Source organism: Portunus trituberculatus, chromosome 15, assembly GCF_017591435.1.
Source record: "Portunus trituberculatus isolate SZX2019 chromosome 15, ASM1759143v1, whole genome shotgun sequence".
Classification (NCBI taxonomy): Eukaryota; Metazoa; Arthropoda; class Malacostraca; order Decapoda; family Portunidae; genus Portunus; species Portunus trituberculatus.
In genome coordinates this window covers 9,174,572-9,198,628 of record NC_059269.1, presented here as the reverse complement: position 1 = coordinate 9,198,628, position 24,057 = coordinate 9,174,572, and the positions used below count along the sequence as shown (strand labels likewise).

At 42.8% G+C, this 24,057-nt stretch overlaps 1 protein-coding gene and 1 long non-coding RNA gene across 9 annotated transcripts in view; one reads left to right on the top strand and one right to left on the bottom strand.

Annotated features, from left to right (window-relative positions):
* LOC123504251 (calpain-9-like) overlaps window positions 1-24,057 on the bottom strand; it is a 177,513-nt gene that overhangs the window by 21,704 nt on the left and 131,752 nt on the right. For all 6 annotated transcript variants that reach the window (XM_045254633.1, XM_045254635.1, XM_045254634.1 and 3 more), the window contains one exon: window positions 17,754-17,940. In XM_045254633.1, the coding sequence (XP_045110568.1) occupies window positions 17,754-17,940 (187 nt within the window). The remainder of the gene's footprint in view (window positions 1-17,753; window positions 17,941-24,057) is intronic.
* Window positions 1-24,057, top strand: part of LOC123504253 — a 204,212-nt gene that overhangs the window by 106,879 nt on the left and 73,276 nt on the right. For all 3 annotated transcript variants that reach the window (XR_006674773.1, XR_006674774.1, XR_006674772.1), the window contains exon 4: window positions 10,040-10,183. This is a non-coding gene — a long non-coding RNA (uncharacterized LOC123504253). The remainder of the gene's footprint in view (window positions 1-10,039; window positions 10,184-24,057) is intronic.

Genomic DNA, 24,057 nt, shown 5'->3' with positions numbered 1-24,057 from the left:
TCTCTCTCTCTCTCTCTCTCTCTCTCTCTCTCTCTCTCTCTCTCTCTCTCTCTCTCTCTCTCTCTCTCTCTCTCTCTCTCATTATGCGTGGCTGTATAGTATTATGTTCCCCGGAGTTGGCCGCTTCCAGTTGGCGGGCCACGCAGGGAGTTGATGGCAGCCACACTTTACTTCCTCAGCGGGGATTCCAGGCAACCATTCACCATCCTGCGTGTGAGATAGGATGGACAACGCCTCTTGTCCCGCACCCGACACCAGCTCAGGGTTACGAGTTCTTAGTAAGGCGCAGTAGTCATTTTACAGCGGCGTACCTAATTCTATGCAAATTTAAGTAGTTTCTCTTGCCTGCATCTATCCCCCTTCTCCACTACCCATTCTCTCTCTCTCTCTCTCTCTCTCTCTCTCTCTCTCTCTCTCTCTCTCTCTCTCTCTCTCTCTCTCTCTCTCTCTCTCTCTCTCTCTTGCTCTCGCTGTTTGTCAGGGTTTGCCTCAGTTTTGGCGGCTGTGATGGTGGTGGTGGTGGTGATGGTGATGGTGATGGTGATGGTGGTGGTGGTGGTGGTGTTGGTGGTGGTGTTGGTGGTGGTGGTGGTGGTGGAAGTTATAATGGAGTAGGTAATGATGATGACTGGCAATGATAGCTGGGGAAAGGAAGAGGAAGAGGAAGAGGAGCAAGAGGAGGAGGAGGAGGAGGAGGAGGAGGAGGAGGAGGAGGAGGAGGAGGAAGAGGAAGAGGAAGAGGAAGAAGAGGGAGAAGAAGAAAATGAAGCGAAGTAGAAAACAGACAAAGAGCATGAGGAGGATTTATAAATGTAAGAACAAAAGAATAATAAGAAGAGAAAAGAAAAAGAAGGAGGAGGAGGAAGAGGAGGAGGAGGAGGAGGAGGAGGAGGAGGAGGAGGAGGAGAAGAAGAAAACGACGAAAGAAAAGAAAGAAAAAAAAACGAATGCAAAAAATCAGTACGAGAAAAAACAAAGAAAGAGGGAAGGAAGAAAATGAAGAGCCAGAGAGAGAGAGAGAGAGAGAGAGAGAGAGAGAGAGAGAGAGAGAGAGAGAGAGAGAGAGAGAGAGAGAGAGAGAGAGAGACGGAAGACGAGAGATGATAGAGAAAAATTAGCAGTAATAACAAGTGAGGAAAGTAAAGAAGAAGGCAAGCAAGAAGAAAAAGAAGAAAAAGAAGAAGAAGAAGAGAAAACAGAAAAGAATGAATGAACGAGAGGCAGCAAGTGAAGAAAGCAAGCAAGAAAGCAAGCAAGAAAAAGAGGAGAAGGAGGAGGAGGAAGAAGGAGGAGGAGGAGGAGGAGGAGGAGGAGGAGGAGGAGGAGGAGGTAGATGAACTGAACAATAAACTCTGACCACGAGCTCACCTGTTCCTCGCCTCACCTGCTAAATAACGGAGTCAGACCACCGTAACCCGACAGCGGCCCCGGAAGCCTTCAGAGAGAGAGAGAGAGAGAGAGAGAGAGAGAGAGAGAGAGAGAGAGAGAGAGAGAGAGAGAATTTTCCTCCTCACAATGTATTTCTAAAAATGGAACACTCACATATACAAAAGAAAAAAGTTTATAATTTCTTAGAGAGAGAGAGAGAGAGAGAGAGAGAGAGAGAGATTTTCCGCCTCACAATCTATTTCTAAAAGCGAAACACTCCCACATAAAAAAGAGAGAAGCTTACTTTAATTTTCCATACTAAAGAGAGAGAGAGAGAGAGAGAGAGAGAGAGAGAGAGAGAGAGAGAGAGAGAGAGACTAAGACACTCCCACACACGCACAAAAAAGAATGAAAAGATAGAAAAAAATCATTGTAATTTCACCATATATCAGCCTCTCCATTTTCCTTTCCCTTTTTCAGGATATAGATACTAATACATTTTTCGGCCTTCGTACTATACTTAAATAAAAAGAAATATGTAAGAAATGTTGCCAAGATCCATTGAGACGATGCTCTGTTACGGATCTGAGGTATATTAACCCCTTCTTTACTGAGACGCATTTTTCCTATGTTTTTAACTATAATTAGACGATTTTACTTGCATTAGGAAGGATCTATGGAGGTCAGAAGAGTAACCCCTTCAGTACCATGACGCGTTTCCATATTCATTTTGTTTACTATTTGATGATTTTATGCAACTTCAGAATGTTATGTGGGGATTGAATTAGTGAAGACTCTTGCCATTATTCTTCTGACCGCCAAAGACACTTCCTAATATAAATAGAATTGTCTTACTGTACCCAAAACTCATGGTAAAAAAAAGCGTCCCAGTATTGAAGGGTTAATGGTCACAGTCTTCACTATTTTAATCCTTACACGAGTTTCTGAAGCTGTATAAAGTCGTCAAAAATGAATATAAAAACACGGTATGATACTGAAAGGGTTAATAATTGGTGGCTGACGCATGCTGTATTGTAGCCCATCCATCACAAGATACATCATTGCTCTACATAAGCAATCCAACAGGAGCCATCCCTCAAAGGTGAAGTGCACAGAGCCGAGAGTTCCGGGCGATAAAACGATTTGTCCCTTCAGTGGCTCAAGGTCATAGGATGGAGGAGGAGGAAGAGAGAAAGAAAAGACCGAAGAAAAAACATAATCCCGAAGTCGTTATCTTGGGGTGACATTTTTCGCTCCGTCTTAACTTCATTCTGACTTGCCTCCTTGTTTCTTAACTGCTCTTAATCTTGCTTCCATCAGTCTTCGCCTACGGCTTTCCCTTCCTTCCTCTTCCTCTTCCTTTTACCGGCTCCACACCTCCTTCTCTTCCTCCTCCTCCTCCTCTCTGTATTAGTTCCACAGTCCTGTTGTATCGCCGAGGGAATTATTAGCTATTAAACAACTGGAGAGAGGGTCAGGAGTGATGAAGACGCTGCGATTGAGAGAGAGGGAAGGGAGAAGGCGAGAGGGAAGGTACGAGCTGGTAGAGAGAGGGAGAGATGGAGCACGTGTGGAGAGATGGCAGGAGAGGTGAGAAGGGGAGGTAATTAACGAAGCAGAGAGTGAAACTAGTGAAAAGGGGAAGGAAAAGTGAGAGTGAAGATGGGGATGTGAAATGAGAACAAGAGGTTGAACAGAGAGGAGACTTGCGAGAAAAATGATGGTAAAACTGTTCAAAGAAAGACAGGCAAACAGACAGACAGGGTAACAGAAGGACACAGACAAAATAGAATACAGAGAAAGAGTTAGAGAGAAAAAGACAAAAAAAAGACAGGAGGAAGTAAAATTGTGATAAAATTGTTCAAGGAGAGACAGGCAAACAGACAAACAGGGTTACAGAAAGACACAAACAAAATAGAAGACAGAGAAAAAGACGAATAAATAGAGAAAAAGCCGGTGAGAAAGAGATAGAAAAAAAAAAGACAGGAGATGGTGATAAAACTGGTCAAGGAGAGACAGACAAACAGACAGACAAGGTTACAGAAAGACACGGACGAAATAGAATAGAGAGAAACAGAGATAAATAGACAAAGAGCTAGAGAAAGAGAAAGAAGGAAAAAAAAAAGACTTAGGAGGAAGTGGAGAAGATATATAGCTACTTAAGGAGATATAAAGAGGCAACTTAAGGAAGAGAGATGAAAGAAGGAAGGAAACAGAGGAGGCAGGAGGCGGGAAGATCAATAATGACAGATGATGCATAGGAAGAGTAGAAGTTCTCGCCTTTCTCAACATTGCGTGGGCCGGATCATCGTTTTTTCTATTGGTGGGGAGAAGGAGCAGGGCGGGGCGTGAGCAGTCAGTTGTGTGTATCAGTGGAGTTCCTTTGTGTTGTGTTGGGAGAATTTATTGGGGAAAGAGATTGTATTTTATTGTTTTTACTGATCAGATGCGTATTTCTTTATGCTTATTCTTGTACCTGATTATTATTGTTATTGTTATTATTATCGTTACGTAAGCTGGAACTCCCTACCTGCTTCTGTATTTCCAACTTCCAATGACTTGACTTTCTTCAATTCCGTGAGTACCTTGACGCATTTCCATATTCATTCTGCTTACTCTGTGGTGATTTTATACAGCTTCAGAAACTAATGTGGGGAATTAAAATGTGAAGACTGTGACCGTTCATCTTCTGACCCCTACAGACCCTTCCTAATGTCAATAAAATGGTCTAATCATCCAAAAATCTCAAGATAAAAATGTGTACCAGTATTGAGTGAGGTTTCAAGACATTCATTCCTCTTTTATATTGCTAACTCTCTCGTACCTGCAAGGGAACTAGAAAATAAGTGAGCCTTTTTATTTCTGATGTTACCCTTGACCAGCTTTTCCCTCTTACATAAAAAAATGGTTAATTATCTCATAATTAATCAAATGTATTGCACTTACAATATCTTGACAACCTTCATAACACACGCACTTACGTTAACATTTTCGCATTTTCCTCATCAGACATTTTTCTCTCACAGTGCACTGAGAGAAGGATGAAGAATGTGTGTACAAGACGCTACGTTAATCAGGGGACAGCTCGGCTCCCGTTACGTGGTGGTGCAGTGCAATGTTTTGTGAAAGGAGCGTTGTTGTCTCTGTCATGCTCCAGTGGCAGGGAAACCTTGTGCGGAACTGTTGTTTGAGAATACATAGAGTTTTTTTTTTTTTTTTTTTTGTTATATACTATTCTATGTAAAAGTAAGCTAAGTAAGGCTGTAAGAAACCATCAGGCTTATACGTGGCAGTCCTACTTACTAAAACACGTCTACTTGTTGCAAGTTTGGCATGTCTAATAAATATCTTGAGTTGACGGGGAAGCAAAATATATATCTATAATAACAGTTTTCGTCACTCTCACCTTCCCTCGTATATTTTTAATACATGCACGTCGAGCTCTCATTAATTATGATATGTCTCCCTTGCGCTCCATTACCAGCAGTCAAAGCGATGCATGACTCCCATGAATATTCGCAAATATTCGTAACTGTGAAGCGTGGATCTGCCTCCGGGAACACACCTTGCACCTTGCACCTCGCACCTCGCACCAGCCTGCCTGCACTGCAGCCCGCCAGCTCATGGAGGCGTTCGGTCAAGTGGTGTGAAGCCTTTATGGGTCAAAGGTCGTGGGGAAACACGAGGGTTTACGCTAGCAGGGGAGAGAAAGATTGCAAGATTGCGGGAAATACTATGCGTGAAGAAAGCGAATAGTGAAGGGAGGCAAAGTTCAGGCCCTGGTCACTGTGTACTCGATGATTTATGTGGAGGGAAAAAATATTGGACTGACTGACTGACTGGTTGTGATGGGGCTCTTAATTAGGCCCGGTGATTCATTTCCTTTCTTCTTAACCTTTTTTCAGCCTTGGATGTTTTGATTCCAGTTTTGTTAAAGTAGTCTGAAATATTTCCCCACTTTGTCTTGTAGATTAAAATTTTAACTTGGGTACGTTTCCAGTATTTATCTTTTCTCTTTTTCTGTGCAGTTATTCGCAGTCATTTGTCACACAATACGTAGAATCTTGAAACAGAAAACGCTGGAAATTGGGTGCTAGATTGCATTTAATTCTGTTTGCATGTATGAACAGCTTCGTTTACCCCAATCAGTAATGGGACGCATTTTTACCTTGAGTTTGGGTATGATTAGACGATTTTACTGACATTTGGAAGTGTCTATGGAGGTCAGAAGATCAATGGCCGGAGTCTTCAGTATTTCAAAACCCATATAAGATTCTGAAGCTGTAGAAAATCATCAAATAGAAACCAAAATAAATATGAAAAAAGTGTCATGGTACTGAAGGAATTAATTTTAGTGTTCTACTGCATACAGATTCATATTACAGAAAGATACTTTAGACTTGCAGAAAGATATCGTAGTATCAAACAGCTGTAAGTATAATTAGAATGCAGTAGAACACTAATATGTACACAGCCAGTACCATGACGCGTTCCCTTATTTATTATGTTTACTATTGGTTCTTGATACAGCTTCAGAAACTTACGTGGGGAATCAAAATAGTGAAGACTGTGCTACTAATCTTCTGACCTCCATAGAACATTGCTAATGTCAATAAAATGGTCTAATCGTACATAAATCTCAAGGTAAAAAATGTGTCCCATTAGTGAAGGGATTAATTTATACCAGAGCAGAGTGCCATTGGAATTCCCCACAGATACGATTTTTTTGGCGCGCCGGTCACAGTAGAGAAGAGTGGCCTGGGTAACACTTGACGCGTGTGGCGGTGCAGAGTATTGCATGTCAGGTGTGCTAGATTTTTCCTATTTTTTCCCCCATTTTTTCGTATGTTCTTCCACGAAGTCTGAGTGGCAGGGCGTAATGAGATGTAGACAAGGACTCCAGTGAATCCATGCTTGATTCCCTCATTATAATTAGATGCGTGTTCCGACAAAACGTGCCTCATGTTTCCACTCGCACTGAATACTGAAATGCCGGCTGTTTTATGGTGTAGTTGACGAAAAACTAGTGTGAGGAAGCCAGTGCCGAGCTATAAACAAGGGGAAGGGAAGGAGTGGAAGAGATGAGCAGCAATGCAGGAAGCGCCGATGGTGTGTCTGTGGAAGCAATAAGACGTTGCACAATGGTGATAATCGTGAATAGAGAGAATAATTAAAAGACCACAAGTATTAAGACATATTGTATTACGTTTAAATCTAATAAAGCAAGGACCCTCACTCACTTTCTCCCTTTTCTTATAATCACTCTTCTTTTCTTATCTAGTCCTTTGAAACTCTAAACTTACACTGCATTATATCAAACCGTAGGAAGTAGCAGTAAGAGTGACAGACAGTCTTCCTTTGCTATCGAGTATCAATGCACGAGTAATGATCTCTCCGTGTCTGGTCTGCTCTTGGGTCGCTGTGTTGTGTAATGCCTTGCTGCGAATTGCGTCATTGCTTTCCTAACTCAAGTGGGTTTCCGGTGCTCCTGTGACCCCTGTGCTTCAGACCTCTTCACCTTTCATATATTTATTTGCACTGAATCCGGTCCCTGCTCTCTGTTTCTCTCTGTTTCTTTCTTTCTGTCTCTCTCTATCTCTGTCTCTGTTTCTCTGTCTTTTTGTGTCTGTCTCACTGATTTTTTGTCTCTCTATATCTGTCTTTGTCTCTGTCTATCTCTCTCTCTCTCTCTCTCTCTCTCTCTCTCTCTCTCTCTCTCTCTCTCTCTCTCTCTCTCTCTCTCTCTCTCTCTCTCTCTCTCTCTCTCTCTCTCTCTCTCTCTCTCTCTCTCTCTCTCTCTCTCTCTCTCTCTCTCTCTCTCTCTCTCTCTCTCTCTCTCTCTCTCTCTCTCTCTCTGGATCAAGTGATTTCTTGCTGTCAGATTCAACACAAAAACAATATGATATTCCATGAAGCGTAATGGAAATTTAAAGTATGTATGTATTTTTTTTTATCATTCGGGTTTAGAATATGAAAAAGAGAGAAAAGTCCCCGGAAGTGAGAATGATAGAGGTGTGAAATATGAATAAGAAAAATGAATCTGGAACAACGGCGAGTGAAAGTGAAGAGCGAGAACAAAGTAATTATTGTTTTTTTATTATTTCCACTATGTTTGTATTAGCCAGCGTGCAATTACAAGCGTGTTAACTGAAATTACATTATTATTTCTCTCTCTCTCTCTCTCTCTCTCTCTCTCTCTGATTTTTTTTTGTATAATGATATAACTAGAGTGAGTGAATTATCTAGAACCAAGAACGAACGAGAGAGAAACAATTGGTAAATAGTAAAAAGAGGAGGAGGCATCGAAAGAGAAAAGAAGATACGTAAAAGAGTGAGTGAATTGAAAAAGAGAAAAAGATATAGTCATACTTGAATTTAGAGAGAGAGAGAGAGAGAGAGAGAGAGAGAGAGAGAGAGAGAGAGAGAGAGAGAGAGAGAGAGAGAGAGAGAGAGAGAGAGATCTAGAAAAAAAATAACATCAAAAGAAACATAGACAGGAAGTTAATATGAGTGAGTGAGTGATTTGATAAGAGAAAGAAAATTAAACTCACACACATAGTCGACGAGAGAGAGAGAGAGGGTGGAGGGAAGCAGGCATTGATATGGACAAAGAGACACGACAAGCAGATACAAAAGAAAAAAAATAACATAGAGGAAGTTAATATGAGTGGGTGATTTAATAGAGAAAGAAAATTAAGTCACACACATAGACGAAGCGAGAGAGAGAGAGAGAGAGAGAGAGAGAGAGAGAGAGAGAGAGAGAGAGAGAGAGAGAGAGAGAGAGAGAGAGAGAGATACAACAAACATATATAAAGGAAAAGATATAGAAATTTAGTGAATGAATGAATGCTTTGGTAAGAGAAAGAAAGAAAATTAAAGTCACACATAGTCAAAGATAGAGACGGAGAAGCAGGCATCGATAGAGACAAAGAGACACGAGGCCCTACAGATGGACAGACAAATTAGCAGGTGGGAAGGAACACGTATCAGCCTGGCGGGTAGAGGGTCGTGCGGCGCTCGGCTGAGGGGCGGGACAAGCCTCTGCCACGTCACGCTTCGGCGGCCAGGTCATGACAAGATCTAATGGCACCTCGTGTACTAGTGGCCATCCATCCTGTTGTTTAAGTTACACAAGTTCCTTCCCTTCCCTTCCCTTTCCTTGCCTTGCCTCGCGTTGCCTTGCCTTTCCTTTCTCATTCCTACTCTCTTGCTCGTCCCTCCCTCTTCTCTCGCTCTTTCCTCTCCCCTTCTCTTTCAGTGCCTCATTGTCTTCTGCCGCTCTGTCTTTCTGTCTCTGTCTCTGTGTCTCTCTGTTCCTGTGTGACTTTGTGCCTGTCTTTGTGTGTGTGTGGGGGGGTTGGTGGGTATGGCAGTCCGTCTCTTGTTTGTTTCTATTTTACCTGTTGTGATTGTGTGTCTGCTTGCCTGACCAGTCCTTTCCATAGGTATTTCTCTGGCTAGCTTTGTGAGACAAGTCCAAACGTTTTGTTGTGATTTTGCCTTCTGAATAAGTACGTAAGTAATTCCATCTTCATAGTAATTCCTTGACATATATTCCTTATTAGATGTAATTTATATGTGCATTTAATCTTGACGTTATAACATTAACCCTTTCACTACTATGACACGTTTCAATATGCATTTTGCTTATTATATGATGATTTTATACAGCTTCAGAAACTTATGTATGTGATTAAAATAACAAAGACTGGCCATTAATCTTCTTACCTCCGTAGAACTTTCTTAATGTCAATAAAATCGTCTAATCATACTCAAAAGCCATGGTAAAAATGAGTCTCAGTACTAAAGGGGTTAATATGGTAAAATGGACGTCGTATATAATGACATCTGGAAGGAGATGGATAGGTTTCAGGGACTGCCACGTGTAGGCCTGATAGCCTCCTGTACCTTCCCTTATACTATGTTGTTCTCGTCAGTGCAGAATACAGTATGACTCGTATGGTGTGTGTGATGCTGGTGAGTGCGTGGTGTATTGGAGCGACCGGGTTACGAGAGCTGTTCGCGCTTCCTCCGCCTGAGAGAAAGCCAGTTGTGCGCCGCGTAACGGGAGAGGAAGGTTCTCACGGTTGATCCTATAAAAAAGGGAGCAGCAATCTGGTGTACAATAGTGCAGTGCGAACATGACAACGCGATTCCCTTAAGACACAGTGAATAGTTTATTAGTTAAGGAAGCTCAGCGCTAAATAAAAGGACGTTAACCTGAACTGTATTGTCAAGAGTGGAGGGATGATTTTTGTTGCAAATTGATCGTGTTATACCAGGAAGTTGTGGTAAAGACTTGTGTAAAATTTAAAAAATCGTGATGGCATATTGCTGAGTAGGAAATTAGACGGTGAAAAGTTTAAAGCTTCTTGATAATATTGTTACAAGTGACCATTTTTTTTTCATCATATAGATATTCAATGCATATCAGTTTCTCGGAAGAGGTTGTTTGGCATCATATGTAAAAAACATTTAGGAAGTTATAAAGAATTTTTATTTTCTTTCATGTAGGAAAAGTCTCTAAACGAATGAACACACACACACACACACACACACACACACACACACACACACACGTGCGTTTCTCCACCTCAAAGCAATACTCAGGTAGGAATACGTTACTGTTTCTTTTATATGCAGTCATAACATTTACCCTTCCCCTCAACAGGATCCCACAGCACAGCACAACGCAGCGAGACTCGGCCATCCAGTGAGTGTACATATGTGGGAGGCAGCAATGCACCTCACACTACTGGCTGGCCTCGACATTCGCAACAGACACGTGGCATCTACACCCCCGACCAATATAAAGGTAAATATTTCATGTCTACTTCTATGGCTGGTGCGAGGGAGGGTATTGCGTGTAGGGATATCATTCCCCTCCACACTTTTACGTTTTATTGAAAGGAAGAATCTTTTCATCAATGGGTGTTATTTATAGAAGCGCTTAGGCCAGACTCGGCCCCCCACACCGACGGAATGACAGTGATAGAGGAGACTTGAAGTTGGCGCCAGGCCCGTGCAAGAGGAGGAGGAAGAGGAGGAAGAGGAGGAGGAGGAGGAGAAGAAGAAGGGGGGAGAAAGAGGAAGAGGGGAAGAAGGCGGAAGGGTTGATAAGACAGAGAGTCGAATGAGAAGGAGGGGAAGGAGAAAGCAAAAGAAGGGCAAGGGAGACGTGTTGAGGAGGAAGAGGAAGAGGAGGAGGAGGAGGAGGAGGAGGAGGAGGAGGAGGAGGAGGAGGAGGAGGAGGAGGAGGAGGAGAAAGAGTTGATAAGACAGAGAGTCAAAGGAGGAGGAGGGGAAGGAGAAAGCAAAAGAAGGGTAAGGGAGACGTGTTGAGGAGGAGGAGGAGGAGGAAAAGGAGGAGTAAGAGGAGGAGGAGGAGGAGGAAAAGGAGGAAGATACGTAAGAAGAACAGTATAAGATATGCGTCTAGTTCACCACTACTGGAACTCGATTGTAGGTACTGGTGGCGAATACTTGTCACATTCCACCACCACCACCACCACCACCACCACCACCACCACCACCACCACCACCACCACATCATTCTCACCACAGACTCCACAACTGTCGCCACCACCACCACCACCACCAACCACCACCACCACATCATTCTCACCACAGACTCCACAACTGTCGCCATCACCCACACCACCACCACCACCACCACCACCACCACCACCACCCACCTCAACCACCACCCGTTAAGGGGTTCCCAACAATGGGTCATTTTGAATGTCTCCGGCGGAGGGAGAGGTGAAATATGAGAGACCTATAGGAGACATCGGGCGCTGCGGGATGAGATGGCAGAGGAGGCGGAGGAGGAGGAGGAGGAGGAGGAGGAGGAGGAGGAGGAGGAGGAGGAGGAGGAGGAGGAGGAGGAGGAGGAGGAGGAGAAGAAGAAGAAGAAGAGGAAGAGAAGGAGGAGGAGGAGAAGGAGGAGGAGGAGGAGGAGGAGAGGTGGATAAACGAGGGGAGATGAGATGGAGGGAGAGGTTGGGAGAGAGCGAGATACCAATAACTGTTTCACTATCGAAGGTTGGAGTAAGAGAAACACGTGGATATTCTTTCCCTGCATCGCGTTCCGCCAACACTCGCAGGCCCGTCTGTTGCGACTGTGTGTGTGTGTGTGTGTGTGTGTGTGTGTGTGTGTGTGTGTGAGTGTGTGTGTGTGTGTGTGTGTGTGTGTGTGTGTGTGTGTGTGTGTGTGTGTGTGTGTGTGTGTGTGTGTGTGTGTGTGTGTGTGTGTGTGTGTGTTTGGATAGTTTACTGAAAGAGTGATAGGATTGTCCTGTTGCATAACTTCTTGGCATCTTACTCCACGTTTTTGTCTGTGTTTGTCTCTTTACCAATCTCTCTCTCTCTCTCTCTCTCTCTCTCTCTCTCTCTCTCTCTCTCTCTCTCTCTCTCTCTCTCTCTCTCTCTCTCTCTCTCTCTCTCTCTCTCTCACTAATAAAAAGGAAACAAGCTGCAGCTTTCATTAGTGGGCTCATATGTTTTGAAATTAAGCCATGTTGTGATATATTTGGTGCACAACGCATGCCAGACCTACCTCTATTCAAATACCATCACAGTTTTATACACACACACACACACACACACACACACACACACACACACACACACACATATATATATATATATATATATATATATATATATATATATATATATATATATATATATATATATGTGTGTGTGTGTGTGTGTGTGTGTGTGTGTGTGTGTGTGTGTGTGTGTGTGTGTGTGTGTGTGTGTGTGTGTGTGTGTGTGTGTGTGTGTGTGCAGCGAAGTTCAGTTTATTAATCGACTTGCAGAGCCACTCTTCAAAATTTATGAAGATAGGTATTTAACTTTTCGTAGGAAGTGGATTTAAAATACCGTGTTTGTTTGTAAGTTCGGAGCCGTTCTGACGAAGACTTACCAGGGAAAAGCTCTGGCAGGGAACGTGAAGTGTCGTGCAGCACGTGGGCGTGCAGCAAACACTTCTCTAAACACGCCTGGCCGTGCTGACCGTCTGGCAATGTACACACGTGGAAAAATTCAGTAATTTCAGGAAATTTACATACAGTAATGAGCTTGATTTATATAATTAAATTGCTGCACGAACAGCATAACTAATACATTACCATAAGAGGATCACAGCGGAGGCACAAAAAAGAACATTAACTTTGTCATCAATGAATTTTCAAATACGATGAACAAGTAAATAATGAAAATCAAATTCCATAAAATTTTATAATACTGAGAGAGAAAAACAATGTTGACATGGTTTAAAAATGGTGTGAGGAAAAATATAGCGCACGTGAAGACTTTGAGCATGAGAAAAAAATATAACAAGTTTAAACCCACAAACAATCACACACACACACACACACACACACACAGGAAACGGAGAGAGAGAGAGAGAGAGAGAGAGAGATGGCAGGATAGTTGGCTACCACTCCTTCCGTGTGTGTGTGTGTGTGTGTGTGTGTGTGTGTGTAGATACGCGTTCAAAACATTCCCTAGCAGTCAATTGATCGCATGGTGTCTACATTCTCAAAAGAAATCGATATACGCGACATTTTTTCCTCGTTCGGCCGTAGATGACGCGTGAAAGAAGCACTGGGGGAGGCAATGTCCCAGCGGTCTCCTCACATTACATCAGGGGGCGCTTAGTATGGCCTGGGGGCGGCTCAGTGTCTTGCATAGATGCTTCAAGAGATTCTGCTACCACGGAAACTAAGGGAGGAATATATATTTACTTATTTATTTACTCATGTAAGGAGGATGATCAGAGTATTGGATGAAATTAGATAGTTTATTAATTCCTTCAGTATTGGGGTGCATTTTTTCCGTGAGTTTTGTATATTATTAGACGATTTTATTGGCATTAGGAAGGGATGGAGGTCAGAATATTAATGTCCACAGTCTTCACTATTCAATCCCCCACATAAGTGTTTGAATCTGTATAAAATCACTAAATATTAAACTGAATAAATATGAAAACACGTCATGGTACTGAATAACATACATATATTAGTCTGCGTAATTAATTTTATGGGATATTTGAATAGAAACTTTGGTATTTATCTCCGTGTACCATTGGTGGTGTACATGTCCTTACCACATTATTTTTTTTTTGCTAATATCCCGTACCTGAAGTATGAGGAACAGACACGCACGGACTGAACTGCAAAATAAAGACAAATAAACAAGCCAAGACACTTTGCGGGTTGATGTCGGGAGCGCACCGGATGATATCTTAACGGGATCTAAATGACTCGCGTGTGTTGGCGAGTCTCCGTTTTTGCGGCTTAGATAATAACATGGTGAAGGCAGAGGCGGTGGGAGTGGCTGGCCGCAGTGGGTGGGGAGGGCAGCGGCGGCGGGGGCGACTACTGGACAGGAGGAGCGGGATGGGATAGAATATTACGAGGTGCGGGCGATATGTTCTCCTCAATATATACTGACATTAATGGAAAATTTGTCTTGGCAACAATATCACCTGAGAAAAGGAATGATGCACTTGCTTGGTTCTTTTCTTGCGTCGTGTTTCCTCGCATGTCGTAGAGGTAATCCTGAAATAGTGCAAATGTGTAGTGGTGGCGGTGACGGTGGCGGGGGCGCGAGTGGCATAATGGTATAGGTACACTGCGCGGTGCACGGCGGGGTCTGCGAGGCGCGGCGGTACTGTATTGACGGGCGGCTAGTGGCGGCGTGAGGGACGTGGTAATATCGCCGCGGAAATTGGTCACGCTAGTGCGTTGCTATTGTAAACAAGACCTCGCCATAATTAGTATCGACACTATCATCTAATTCATATTCGCATCCTTCTCCCAAAATTGCCCCTAATGAGGGGCAGCGCGGTGGTGGGGGCGGTCTCTAATAGATAACGCCTTGGTAATGAGGGGATAATTTATACGTCATTGTGATGATACGTGACGAGGCAACGCACATTTATTTCCAAGGCACGACTCGCGCCGCACCGCCACTCCACCGCGCCGCTCCGACGGGGGAGCCAAAATAAAAATTTTATGCATAAACGCATCAAATATTAATGAGAAAATATACATTATTCATAAAACGAAAAGGCGGAACTTCCATCTCTGATCCACTGCATAACAATAACGATCCACGAAAGATATCAATATCAATATATATATATATATATATATATATATATATATATATATATATATATATATATATATATATATATATATATATATATATATATATATATATATATATATATATATATATATATATATATATATATATATATATATATATATATATATATATATATATATATATATATATATATATATATATATATATATATATATATATATATATATATATATATATATATATATATATATATATATATATATATATATATATATATATATATATATATATATATATATATATATATATATATATATATATATGTGTAAGGACTAGGTAACTTAATGGTGATCTTTCAAAGAGTTCCGTTTATATATACAACAGGAGACGCTTCACTTTTCCTCACCAACTTCATTACTCGCACCACTGTCTCATTGGTTGGTATCTCGCCCTGTTCTTTGAAAGATACATGTATGCAAAGTTTTTTATCTTCTTTATCTTGGAAAATTAATAATCAGAAAATTTTTTTAATGTAATAAGCGTAATGAGTTGAGTCGCCTGACAAAATGTGTGGTAATTTGAGACACTTCCGTGATCGCGAGGGGACCAACCTGCTATTTTTTTTCCCGCCAAGACTATGGTGGTGGCAAGGCGGCGAGTTTTTGGTCCTTGTGGTGCCGTGCAGGTGTGGAGGCTTTAATCTTAATAACATCCACCTCACCACCACCTTGTTCCACGAAAAGCCGCGGAATTCTTCCAAGGCCACACTTATTTACTTAAAGTTCATGTAGCCATCACGTGCAGCGAATTTAAGCTTGTAATCCACCAACCTTATGATTCTTCCCGCGGCTCTTTTCATTATACTTTAGCTGGCGGCTTCTTGTATCCTTCATGCTCCCCCCACGCTCTTTTTGTCTCCTTGTCTTTCCTTGTCCTTCTGTATATCTGTCTCCATGTCTATTGAATCACGTGTTGGCTTTTGTGCCTTTGTGCTTTCTGTCTGTGTGTGTGTAATTCACCACCACCACGGTCGTCTGCTGGTCATCCAGCCAGTCTTCCCCATTACGGAGCGAGCTCAGAGCTCATAGATCGATCTTCGGGTAGGACTGAGACCACACCACACACTTCACACATCGGGAAAGCGAGGTCACAACCCCTCGAGTTGCACCCCGTACCTATTTACTGCTAGGTGAACAGGGGCTACACATTAAGAGGCTTGCCCATTTGCCTCGCCGCTTTCCGGGACTCGAATCCGGACCCTCTCGATTGTGAGTCGAGCGTGCTAACCACTACACTACACTACGCGGTGTGTGTGTTTCACTGTTTGATCTGCTGCAGTCTCTGACAAGACAGCCAGACGTTACCCTACGGAACGAGCTCAGAGCTCATTATTTCCGATCTTCGAATAGGCCTGAGACCAGGCACACACCACACACCGGGACAACAAGGTCACAACTCCTCGATTTACATCCCGTACCTACTCACTGCTAGGTGAACAGGGGCTACACGTGAAAGAAGACACCCAAATATCTCCACCCGGCCGGAGAATCGAACCCCGGTCCTCTGGCTTGTAAAGCCAGCGCTCTAACCACTGAGCTACCGGGCATGTTCATTCATCCATAAATTTGTCTAATCTCTTAACTCTCCCTCTTGACTCTGGACTAACGGTGTGTGTGTGTGTGTGTGTGTGTGTGTGTGTATTATAGTGAAGTCACCATAAGAGATTTCATGAAATAAGAAATTACATATATGTGTATATAAAATAGAAGCACTTTCGTTGCAATACGTTCACTCAATCTGCCACAGAGGGTTTATTGCTCAGTTTCTCATAAGCCGTCCGTAAATCGTTGCTGCATTTCGTTCGTAAAGTTTCCCAAAATGTGGAGAAGAGTTATGGTGGAACATCCTTCTTTCTGATCATCGGTTCTGGCTGCGCGCATAAAGGAGTGATCCACTGCCTTGCTGATCCTTTAACTTTAGATTACGCCAGGGGGTGCTGTGCTATTCGCTGATTTGTGTGTTGAACTGCCTCCGGTGACTCGTGAAAAATGCCTTTGCTTCTACGATTGAGCATAATAACATCACAAAAATAAGAGAGGATATCAAGAATTAAAGAAGAAGACAATAACTTTTACTCCTACGATTAAACATAAGAGCATAACGTAAATAAGATGAAAAAATAAGGTAGAAGACAATAATTTTTCAGAGACCATACATAAAAGAAAAATTATAGGACAATTACTTTTGCCAATCTAAGAATAGAAAAGAAGAAGGAAAGTGTATGAAATGTGGAAAATAGTGAAAGTCAGAGTAAGAACTTGTTGGGCAGAGCAGAATGAAAAAAAGATATGAAACAACATCAAGGAAGTGCTGATACAAAGGCCAAGCTTCCCAACCAAAACCTGACCTGACCTGTTCTGACCTGGAACGTGACAATTCCTACTTAAAACATGCCCAATTTTTCCCACCGCTCATTCTCATCTATAAATTTGTCTAATCTCTTAACTCTCCCTCTTGACTCTGGACTAACGGTTTGATTACTTGGTCCTTTCCATTCATCTATTTGAAAACCATCTTATCAGTCCTTTAAATTCACCTTTACCGAGCCTGAACAGGTAATTTCTTATCCCATCTTGATTGTTGACCTTGATTTTGTTGGTCACTCACACCGGTTACAGACATTCATCTTTTTCACGAAGCTGCTGCTCTTAAACTCATTTTTCCTTGCTAAATTTCACCAGATTACATGCCGCGTTAACGAAGCAGAATAGTTCCACGCGGGTATGTGGTGACGGATTACACACATCTTTAATGGCAGACACGAGGACTTGCTGTTTTATAGAGTTCATTAAGACTCGTTATCCTTAAACTAACCAGCACTTACGGCTTCCCCTCTCAGTGCGACAATTTTCCAATGCCATAATATAGAGATAACTAACCAGGTTTTCAAGACAGTGTTTCCTCTTAGATAAACCAGAAATCTTACTAATCTATCACCAGAACCATAAAAATACTCTTAACAAGAATATCTTTCACTAAGACAATTTCTAAGGCCAAAGAGAAAACTAGCCGGGTTTTCAAGCTGATTTCTCTTTTAAATAAACCAGAAATCTTACCAAATACATCATTAGAACCATAAAAGTACTCTTAAGAACACAAGTATCTTCAACTGGAGCCTTTGGAAAGCATTGACGATGAGAGAGCAAAGCGTTTCAGAATACGCAGCACTTAGTAACACCAAACATCATCTTAGTACTTACATGGGGTCTCATCCACACAATGGGATTAAGGTGCGGCTTCTTGTGGACGTACAGAGATCTAGAGGTGGTGGTGAACTCAGTGTCTTCAAAGAGCTGGCCTCGCTCCCTCAGGTTCCTCTTGATGTGGCTGTAGCTCCCGCCGCTCCGCTCCCGCTTCCTGGCCTGGCTCCGGTCAATGGTCCAGTACCTGCAATGAACCGCAACGAGAAGCTGTGATTCTCTTTACTCTTGCTATTATTGGGGATGTGCTTCCTTCCTCTCTCTCTCTCTCTCTCTCTCTCTCTCTCTCTCTCTCTCTCTCTCTCTCTCTCTCTCTCTCTCTCTCTCTCTCTCTCTCTCTCTCTCTCTCTCTCTCTCTCTCTCTCTCTCTCTCTCTCTCTCTCTCTCTCTCTCTCTCTCTCTCTCTCTCTCTCTCTCTCTCTCTCTCTCTCTCTCTCTCTCTCTCTCTCTCTCTCTCTCTCTCTCTCTCTCTCTCTCTCTCTCTCTCTCTCTCTCTCTCTCTCTCTCTCTCTCTCTCTCTCTCTCTCTCTCTCTCTCTCTCTCTCTCTCTCTCTCTCTCTCTCTCTCTCTCTCTCTCTCTCTCTCTCTCTCTCTCTCTCTCTCTCTCTCTCTCTCTCTCTCTCTCTCTCTCTCTCTCTCTCTCTCTCTCTCTCTCTCTCTCTCTCTCTCTCTCTCTCTCTCTCTCTCTCTCTCTCTCTCTTCTGTTAACCCCTTTAGTAGTGGACACAATTTTATCTTGAGTTTTGTGTACGATTAGACCATTCTATTGACATTAGAAAGGGTCTATGGAGGTCAGAAAATTAATGTCCACAGTCTTCACTACTTTAATCCCTCCACATAAGTTTCTGAAGCTATATAAGATGAGCAGATAGTAAGCAAAATGAATGTGGAAATGCGTTATGGTACTGAAGGGGTTAATACTGCTACTACTAATGATATTCGCCATCCTCTTTCTCCTCCTCCTGCTTTGCATTCCTCCTCTTTCTCCGTCCCTCTGCGTCAATGTACCTTTTTAAGACAACCTGGCAAAGTAAGCTCATGCGCCTTGCCAGGGTGTTGTTACCGTGACAAGTGTGGGAGAAAATCATCTAATTATAGAGAGGATAGAGAGGGGGGGAAGTTGGTTGCTCTAAACACGACGAATTCAGAACCATATGGTATGTTTGTCAGATGGAGGGAAGGAGAGTATGTAGAGAGAGAGAGAGAGAGAGAGAGAGAGAGAGAGAGAGAGAGAGAGAGAGAGAGAGAGAGAGAGAGAGAGAGAGAGAGAGAGAGAGAGAGAGAAAGAGAGATACTTATCTGAGTGTTTTTGATAGCTTGAAATATTATGAGCAATGGGAATGAAGACGAAAAAAGTGCGTGGGAGTTAATACGTACGTGGGTGGAACAAAAAACGAGTAGAAATAGAAAAAAAAGATCGATAAGGAAGGGGGGAAAAAGCATCATTGATATACGGCATGGTTTTTATGCTCGTCTTCATTCAGAGGTAAATGGGAAATAGGAAGAGAGCATCACCAGAGGACCTGCACATAAGTCTGACCCCAAAGGCTCTTAAGTGTCCTCTGATATTTGTGAGAAGTGCTTTAGTCGTGATGTATGGCCAGAATTCTCCCTCTCTCTACCTCTCTCTTAGAACCGAGAATTCTCATAGCAGTGTTTTTTTCACCTTTCTACTTTCTCTTATGATTTGTTCCGTCGCTCGTGTGGCGGAACAAGAGAAGCAGGAAGCGTTAACGGGAGGGGACGCGTGACGGAGGGAGCTGGGAGTATATTCAGACACAGGGAACTGGTGTGGTGAGAAGCGAAAGTGTTGGTCGCTTTTCAGAGATTGGAAAAAGTCGCTATGTTTGTTTTCACTTAATAACTTCCTTCGTACGTGTGAGTATATTCATTTTCCATCTCCTTTTTCCCTCTCTCACATACACACACACACTCACACACACCCTAGTCTTGATGAATTGCTGTCCAGGCGTTAAACTTCTACACACCGAGATCTAGAGATTTGAAAGTTTTACCCACACCATCCCGATACGCAGCCTTCCCCTATGCTGACGCCACCACGACACTTTGAGCCAGATAGGAACGATGGACCAAGGACGACGTAGTTCCATATAGGTCAGGTTAGATGGTAGGAATTTTCATGTGTGTTACTTTGCTGTTTTTTATGAAGTAATATGTAAATGGTGGTTGGGTTACTGTGGAATCAGGTGTTGGAAAGAAGGATACGTAATTCTCTCTCTCTCTCTCTCTCTCTCTCTCTCTCTCTCTCTCTCTCTCTCTCTCTCTCTCTCTCTCTCTCTCTCTCTCTCTCTCTCTCTCTCTCTCTCTCTCTCTCTCTCTCTCTCTCTCTCTCTCGGTGGAAGTAAATGCTTCGTTAATTTTCATGTTTATTTAAAGTACTTTCCTGATGCACTAAAGATGAACCGGTAGGAGGAAGATTTTATGAAACACCATCTCTGAAAGCTCAACATGGGAGGAATTCATTTATCTCCTTTTTTTCTCTCTCAGGAACGTAAGTAGTGGTGTAAATGTTTGAGTGAGAGAGAGAGAGAGAGAGAGAGAGAGAGAGAGAGAAACTGCCGGCATGTTTTCAGTTGGGATTGAAATAATTTGGTGTGTTTGAATTAGATAATAGTGTTGTTTGATGTGATAAGTAATAGAAATGTAAAAATAATAGTAAGGGTAATGAGTTTTTACATTTGAAACTTTATTTTTATTTACTTTTATCACACAGGATTACATGGCGGCAATTTTTTTTTATATATAGAAATGAGAACTGGTCGAGTAAAGAAAAAATATAAGAGAAAAAGTAGCCACGAAATTTTCACACAAGAATAATAGCGGTACTGTTTTCTTTTTCGGGGGAAATGAAACTGAAATAACCGGGGAAAAAGCAGAAAAACACACACAGTAATCTTTTAGTCCACCACAAAGCACATTTTTACCTTGCATTACCTAGACTCTGTGGGGGAAACAGGTAGGGGACGCGAAATGAATACAACCAACAGTTTTTCCTCTCCCTCCTTCCCCTTCGCTTTCCCCTTCTTGTACTCTCGGTAATAAGAGCGGCACTGCTAGTAACACCCACTCTATTAATGTTAACCAGGAGATTGTAGTACTAGCAACAGACGTGGCGAGAGAAAAAGATCTCAGGGATATAGAACAGTACCGTGAATTCTTGAAAAGAGACGAGGTGCTTATAGTGACTCGTAAACATTAAGATAATTTATACGTGTGGGGAAACTTGCTATGTACGACCGTAGGGAGAGGAGCAAGAAGAGGACAGAGGCAATAGATATGCAGCCCGAACAGAAGGGAGAGCAAGAGATCGATGGCCAAGAAGAGAAGACGGAGGAGGAGAAAGAGGAGGACGGAACGTGTGTGACGGCAACGGGCGGAAAGGAAGATGAAGAGTAGAGGGGGAAAGATAGGAAAAGACAGTGGAATCTATGGAGGATATGGGAATAGATGGAGAAAAATTGACTAGGGAATGAACGGGGGAGTGAAGGATAGCAGGGAAGATGAAGAAAAGAGGGGAAACAGAGGAAAAACGATGAAAGAGGAGAATAACTGTTAATGGAGAGAATTGATGAAAAGGAAAAAAATATTGAAGATTACTGAGAAAAATCGACAAAAAGTGAAAGATCTGGGAAGAGAAGACGACTGAGAAGAAAAACAAAAGATAAAGAGAAGACGAGATAAAGGAGTAAAGAGAGAAAAAAAGAGATAGTGAGGGCGTTAAGGATGAGAAATAAAGAAGAACAGATGAAAAAGCAAGATATGAATAAAAGCTGAGATGGAGGAGAAGAAATAAAGAGAAGATGGATGAGGAGGAGAAATAAATAGACGGGGAGAAACATCACAAAGTAAGTTTCAGCGAGAAAAAGAAGAGAGAAAGAAAGAGAGACAGAGTGAGAAAGCAATATGAAGAAGAGATAGAAAGCAAAGAATTACGATGATAGAGAATCGACACACACACACACACACACACACACAAAGAGAGAGAGAGAGAGAGAGAGTTCATGCAGTCCACACATGTCTGAAGCTTCCGTGATGAGTGGCTGGAGCGAGATAAAGAAAGACAGAAAAGTAAAACACTGAATATTTAATACCATAAGGGTCCCCTGTTCCTCATTCGCAAAGCAGAGGAGGAAGACAAGAAAGGGATGGAACGAAAGGCATTAAACGTACATTAAACACTTCTTCTTTACGACTCCATACGTCTCTCTTTTCAGGATCTCAGAATTAAGCGCAGGAGGTGAACGCTTGATGCCTAAGTTATTCTAAGGCGAACGAGAACTGAGATAACGTAACGAGGATGAATGAACCGTAATCCACTTTTATCCTCCAACGTTATCGCCGCTCAGTCTTGAAGATAATCACGCGGGATTCCAAGTATGTGAACTCAGTGAAGCAGACGAAAGATTGCAGCCATTTTCATTAGGTTCGTCATGGCATTACGTTGAATTGTTTGCTGTTGATAGGGTATTTTGTCTTTTGGTTTGTGTAGGTGCGTGTCAACCACCTCTTTTTTCTCATTGAGATCATGATAGCAATAGTTTTAACCTCTTCAATATTGAGACGCATTTTTACTATGTTTTTCGGGTATGATTAGACGATTTTGTATGCATTAGGAAGGGTCTGTGGAAGGCAAAAGATTAATAGCCAGAGTCTTCACTATTTTAATACGTTTTCCAAATTGTATGAAATCACCAAATAGTGACCAAAAGGAATATGAAAACGCGGCATGGTACTGAAAGGGTTAAGTGTTATTATACTTGCACGTACTGTGTGTATGTGTGTGTGTGTGTGTGTGTGTGTGTGTGTGTGTGTGTGTGTGTGTGTGTGTCGCAGCAGCAGCAGTCACCTCAGTCACTTCAGGACGAGAGAGGATAAAGCAATCGAGAGAAATGCTAACCCTTTGGGGATAATTAACTTATCGCCCCAAGTCAGACGTAATGAGGGGCTCTGTTCTGACACATTCTCTCTCTCTCTCTCTCTCTCTCTCTCTCTCTCTCTCTCTCTCTCTCTCTCTCTCTCTCTCTCTCTCTCTCTCTCTCTCTCTCTCTCTCTCTCTCTCTCTCTCTCTCTCTCTCTCTCTCTCTCTCTCTCTCTCTCTCTCTCTCTCTCTCTCTCTCTCTCTCTCTCTCTCTCTCTCTCTCTCTCTCTTTCTCTCTCGAGCTAAGGCAGTTAAACCAGCAATGATCGAAGTTAAGTCGTCGCAATTGTTACCCGCACTTGCTTCCCTTGTCATTTTCCTCAGCAAGGAAGCCGTTTCAAGGAAGGCGCGGTTGACACTCAAGTAGGCAAGGCGATGTGAAGGAGGAAAAAACAAAGAAGGTATGAAAATTGCACCTGTGTGTTCGTCCGTCTGAAAGCTATTTTTTTTCCCCAAGGTTCTGATACGTTGAAAAAGAAATACGAAATAATGCTCGTATGTGATATGGTTATGTTTTAAGTGTCATGCGTGTATTGGTACTGTGTTGTGTGTATGGTGGACGGGAAATGAGAGAAGATATACGAGGAAAAGTGAAAAGCTAGGTAGCGGCGTCGGCTGAGAAGTCGGGGGAGGTGTTCAACTTAAGGCTCATGGTGGCGGAAGTGGCTGGCGTCCCCGTTATATCACTCCTTGCCTCCTCGCAGCGCCATGGATAGCCGGATCCTTGGCTCGCCTCCTGACAGCACCTTGCCATCTGGATCGGTCGACGCGCGGTGGCGGGAGGAGGGAAAGAGGGAAAGAGGGAGGGAGCCGTCAGTTCCATACGCGATTCTTCCTCGTGTGAATGACAGAGTGAGGATGTGAGTGAGAGGGAGAGGAATGATGGGAGAAGAGAAGGGATCGATATTATCTTAGCTGAGGCAGAGAGAAAACCAAAGGAAGAGAAGGAGGTGAAGGAAGTAGGCGGGGATAAACCGGTCGCTTGCTTTTCTCCCTCGCTTTGTTTTCATGCCGATACCTACATGAGTATTCTGGACGCGATGTGCTGCACCGTTATGCCTCACCCAGCGCCGCCGACCCGCCCCGCAATACAGCGCTAGGAGGGAAGGTCATGTCGTCCTCTCTCAGGCAGGCAGGCCCTCTGTAAACCTTCCCTTGACAAGTCCCTCGATTACGCAGGTCGGCTAAGGCACAGGTTGCAGAGGTACACGCCTAAGTGGTATATTGTCATGCTCCGAGGCTGACATTGGTTTTCACTTTGCTTTTTCACACACACACACACACACACACACACACACACACACACACACACACACACACACACACACACACAGCGGGACGGACGAGGAAGGTCACGAGATGGGC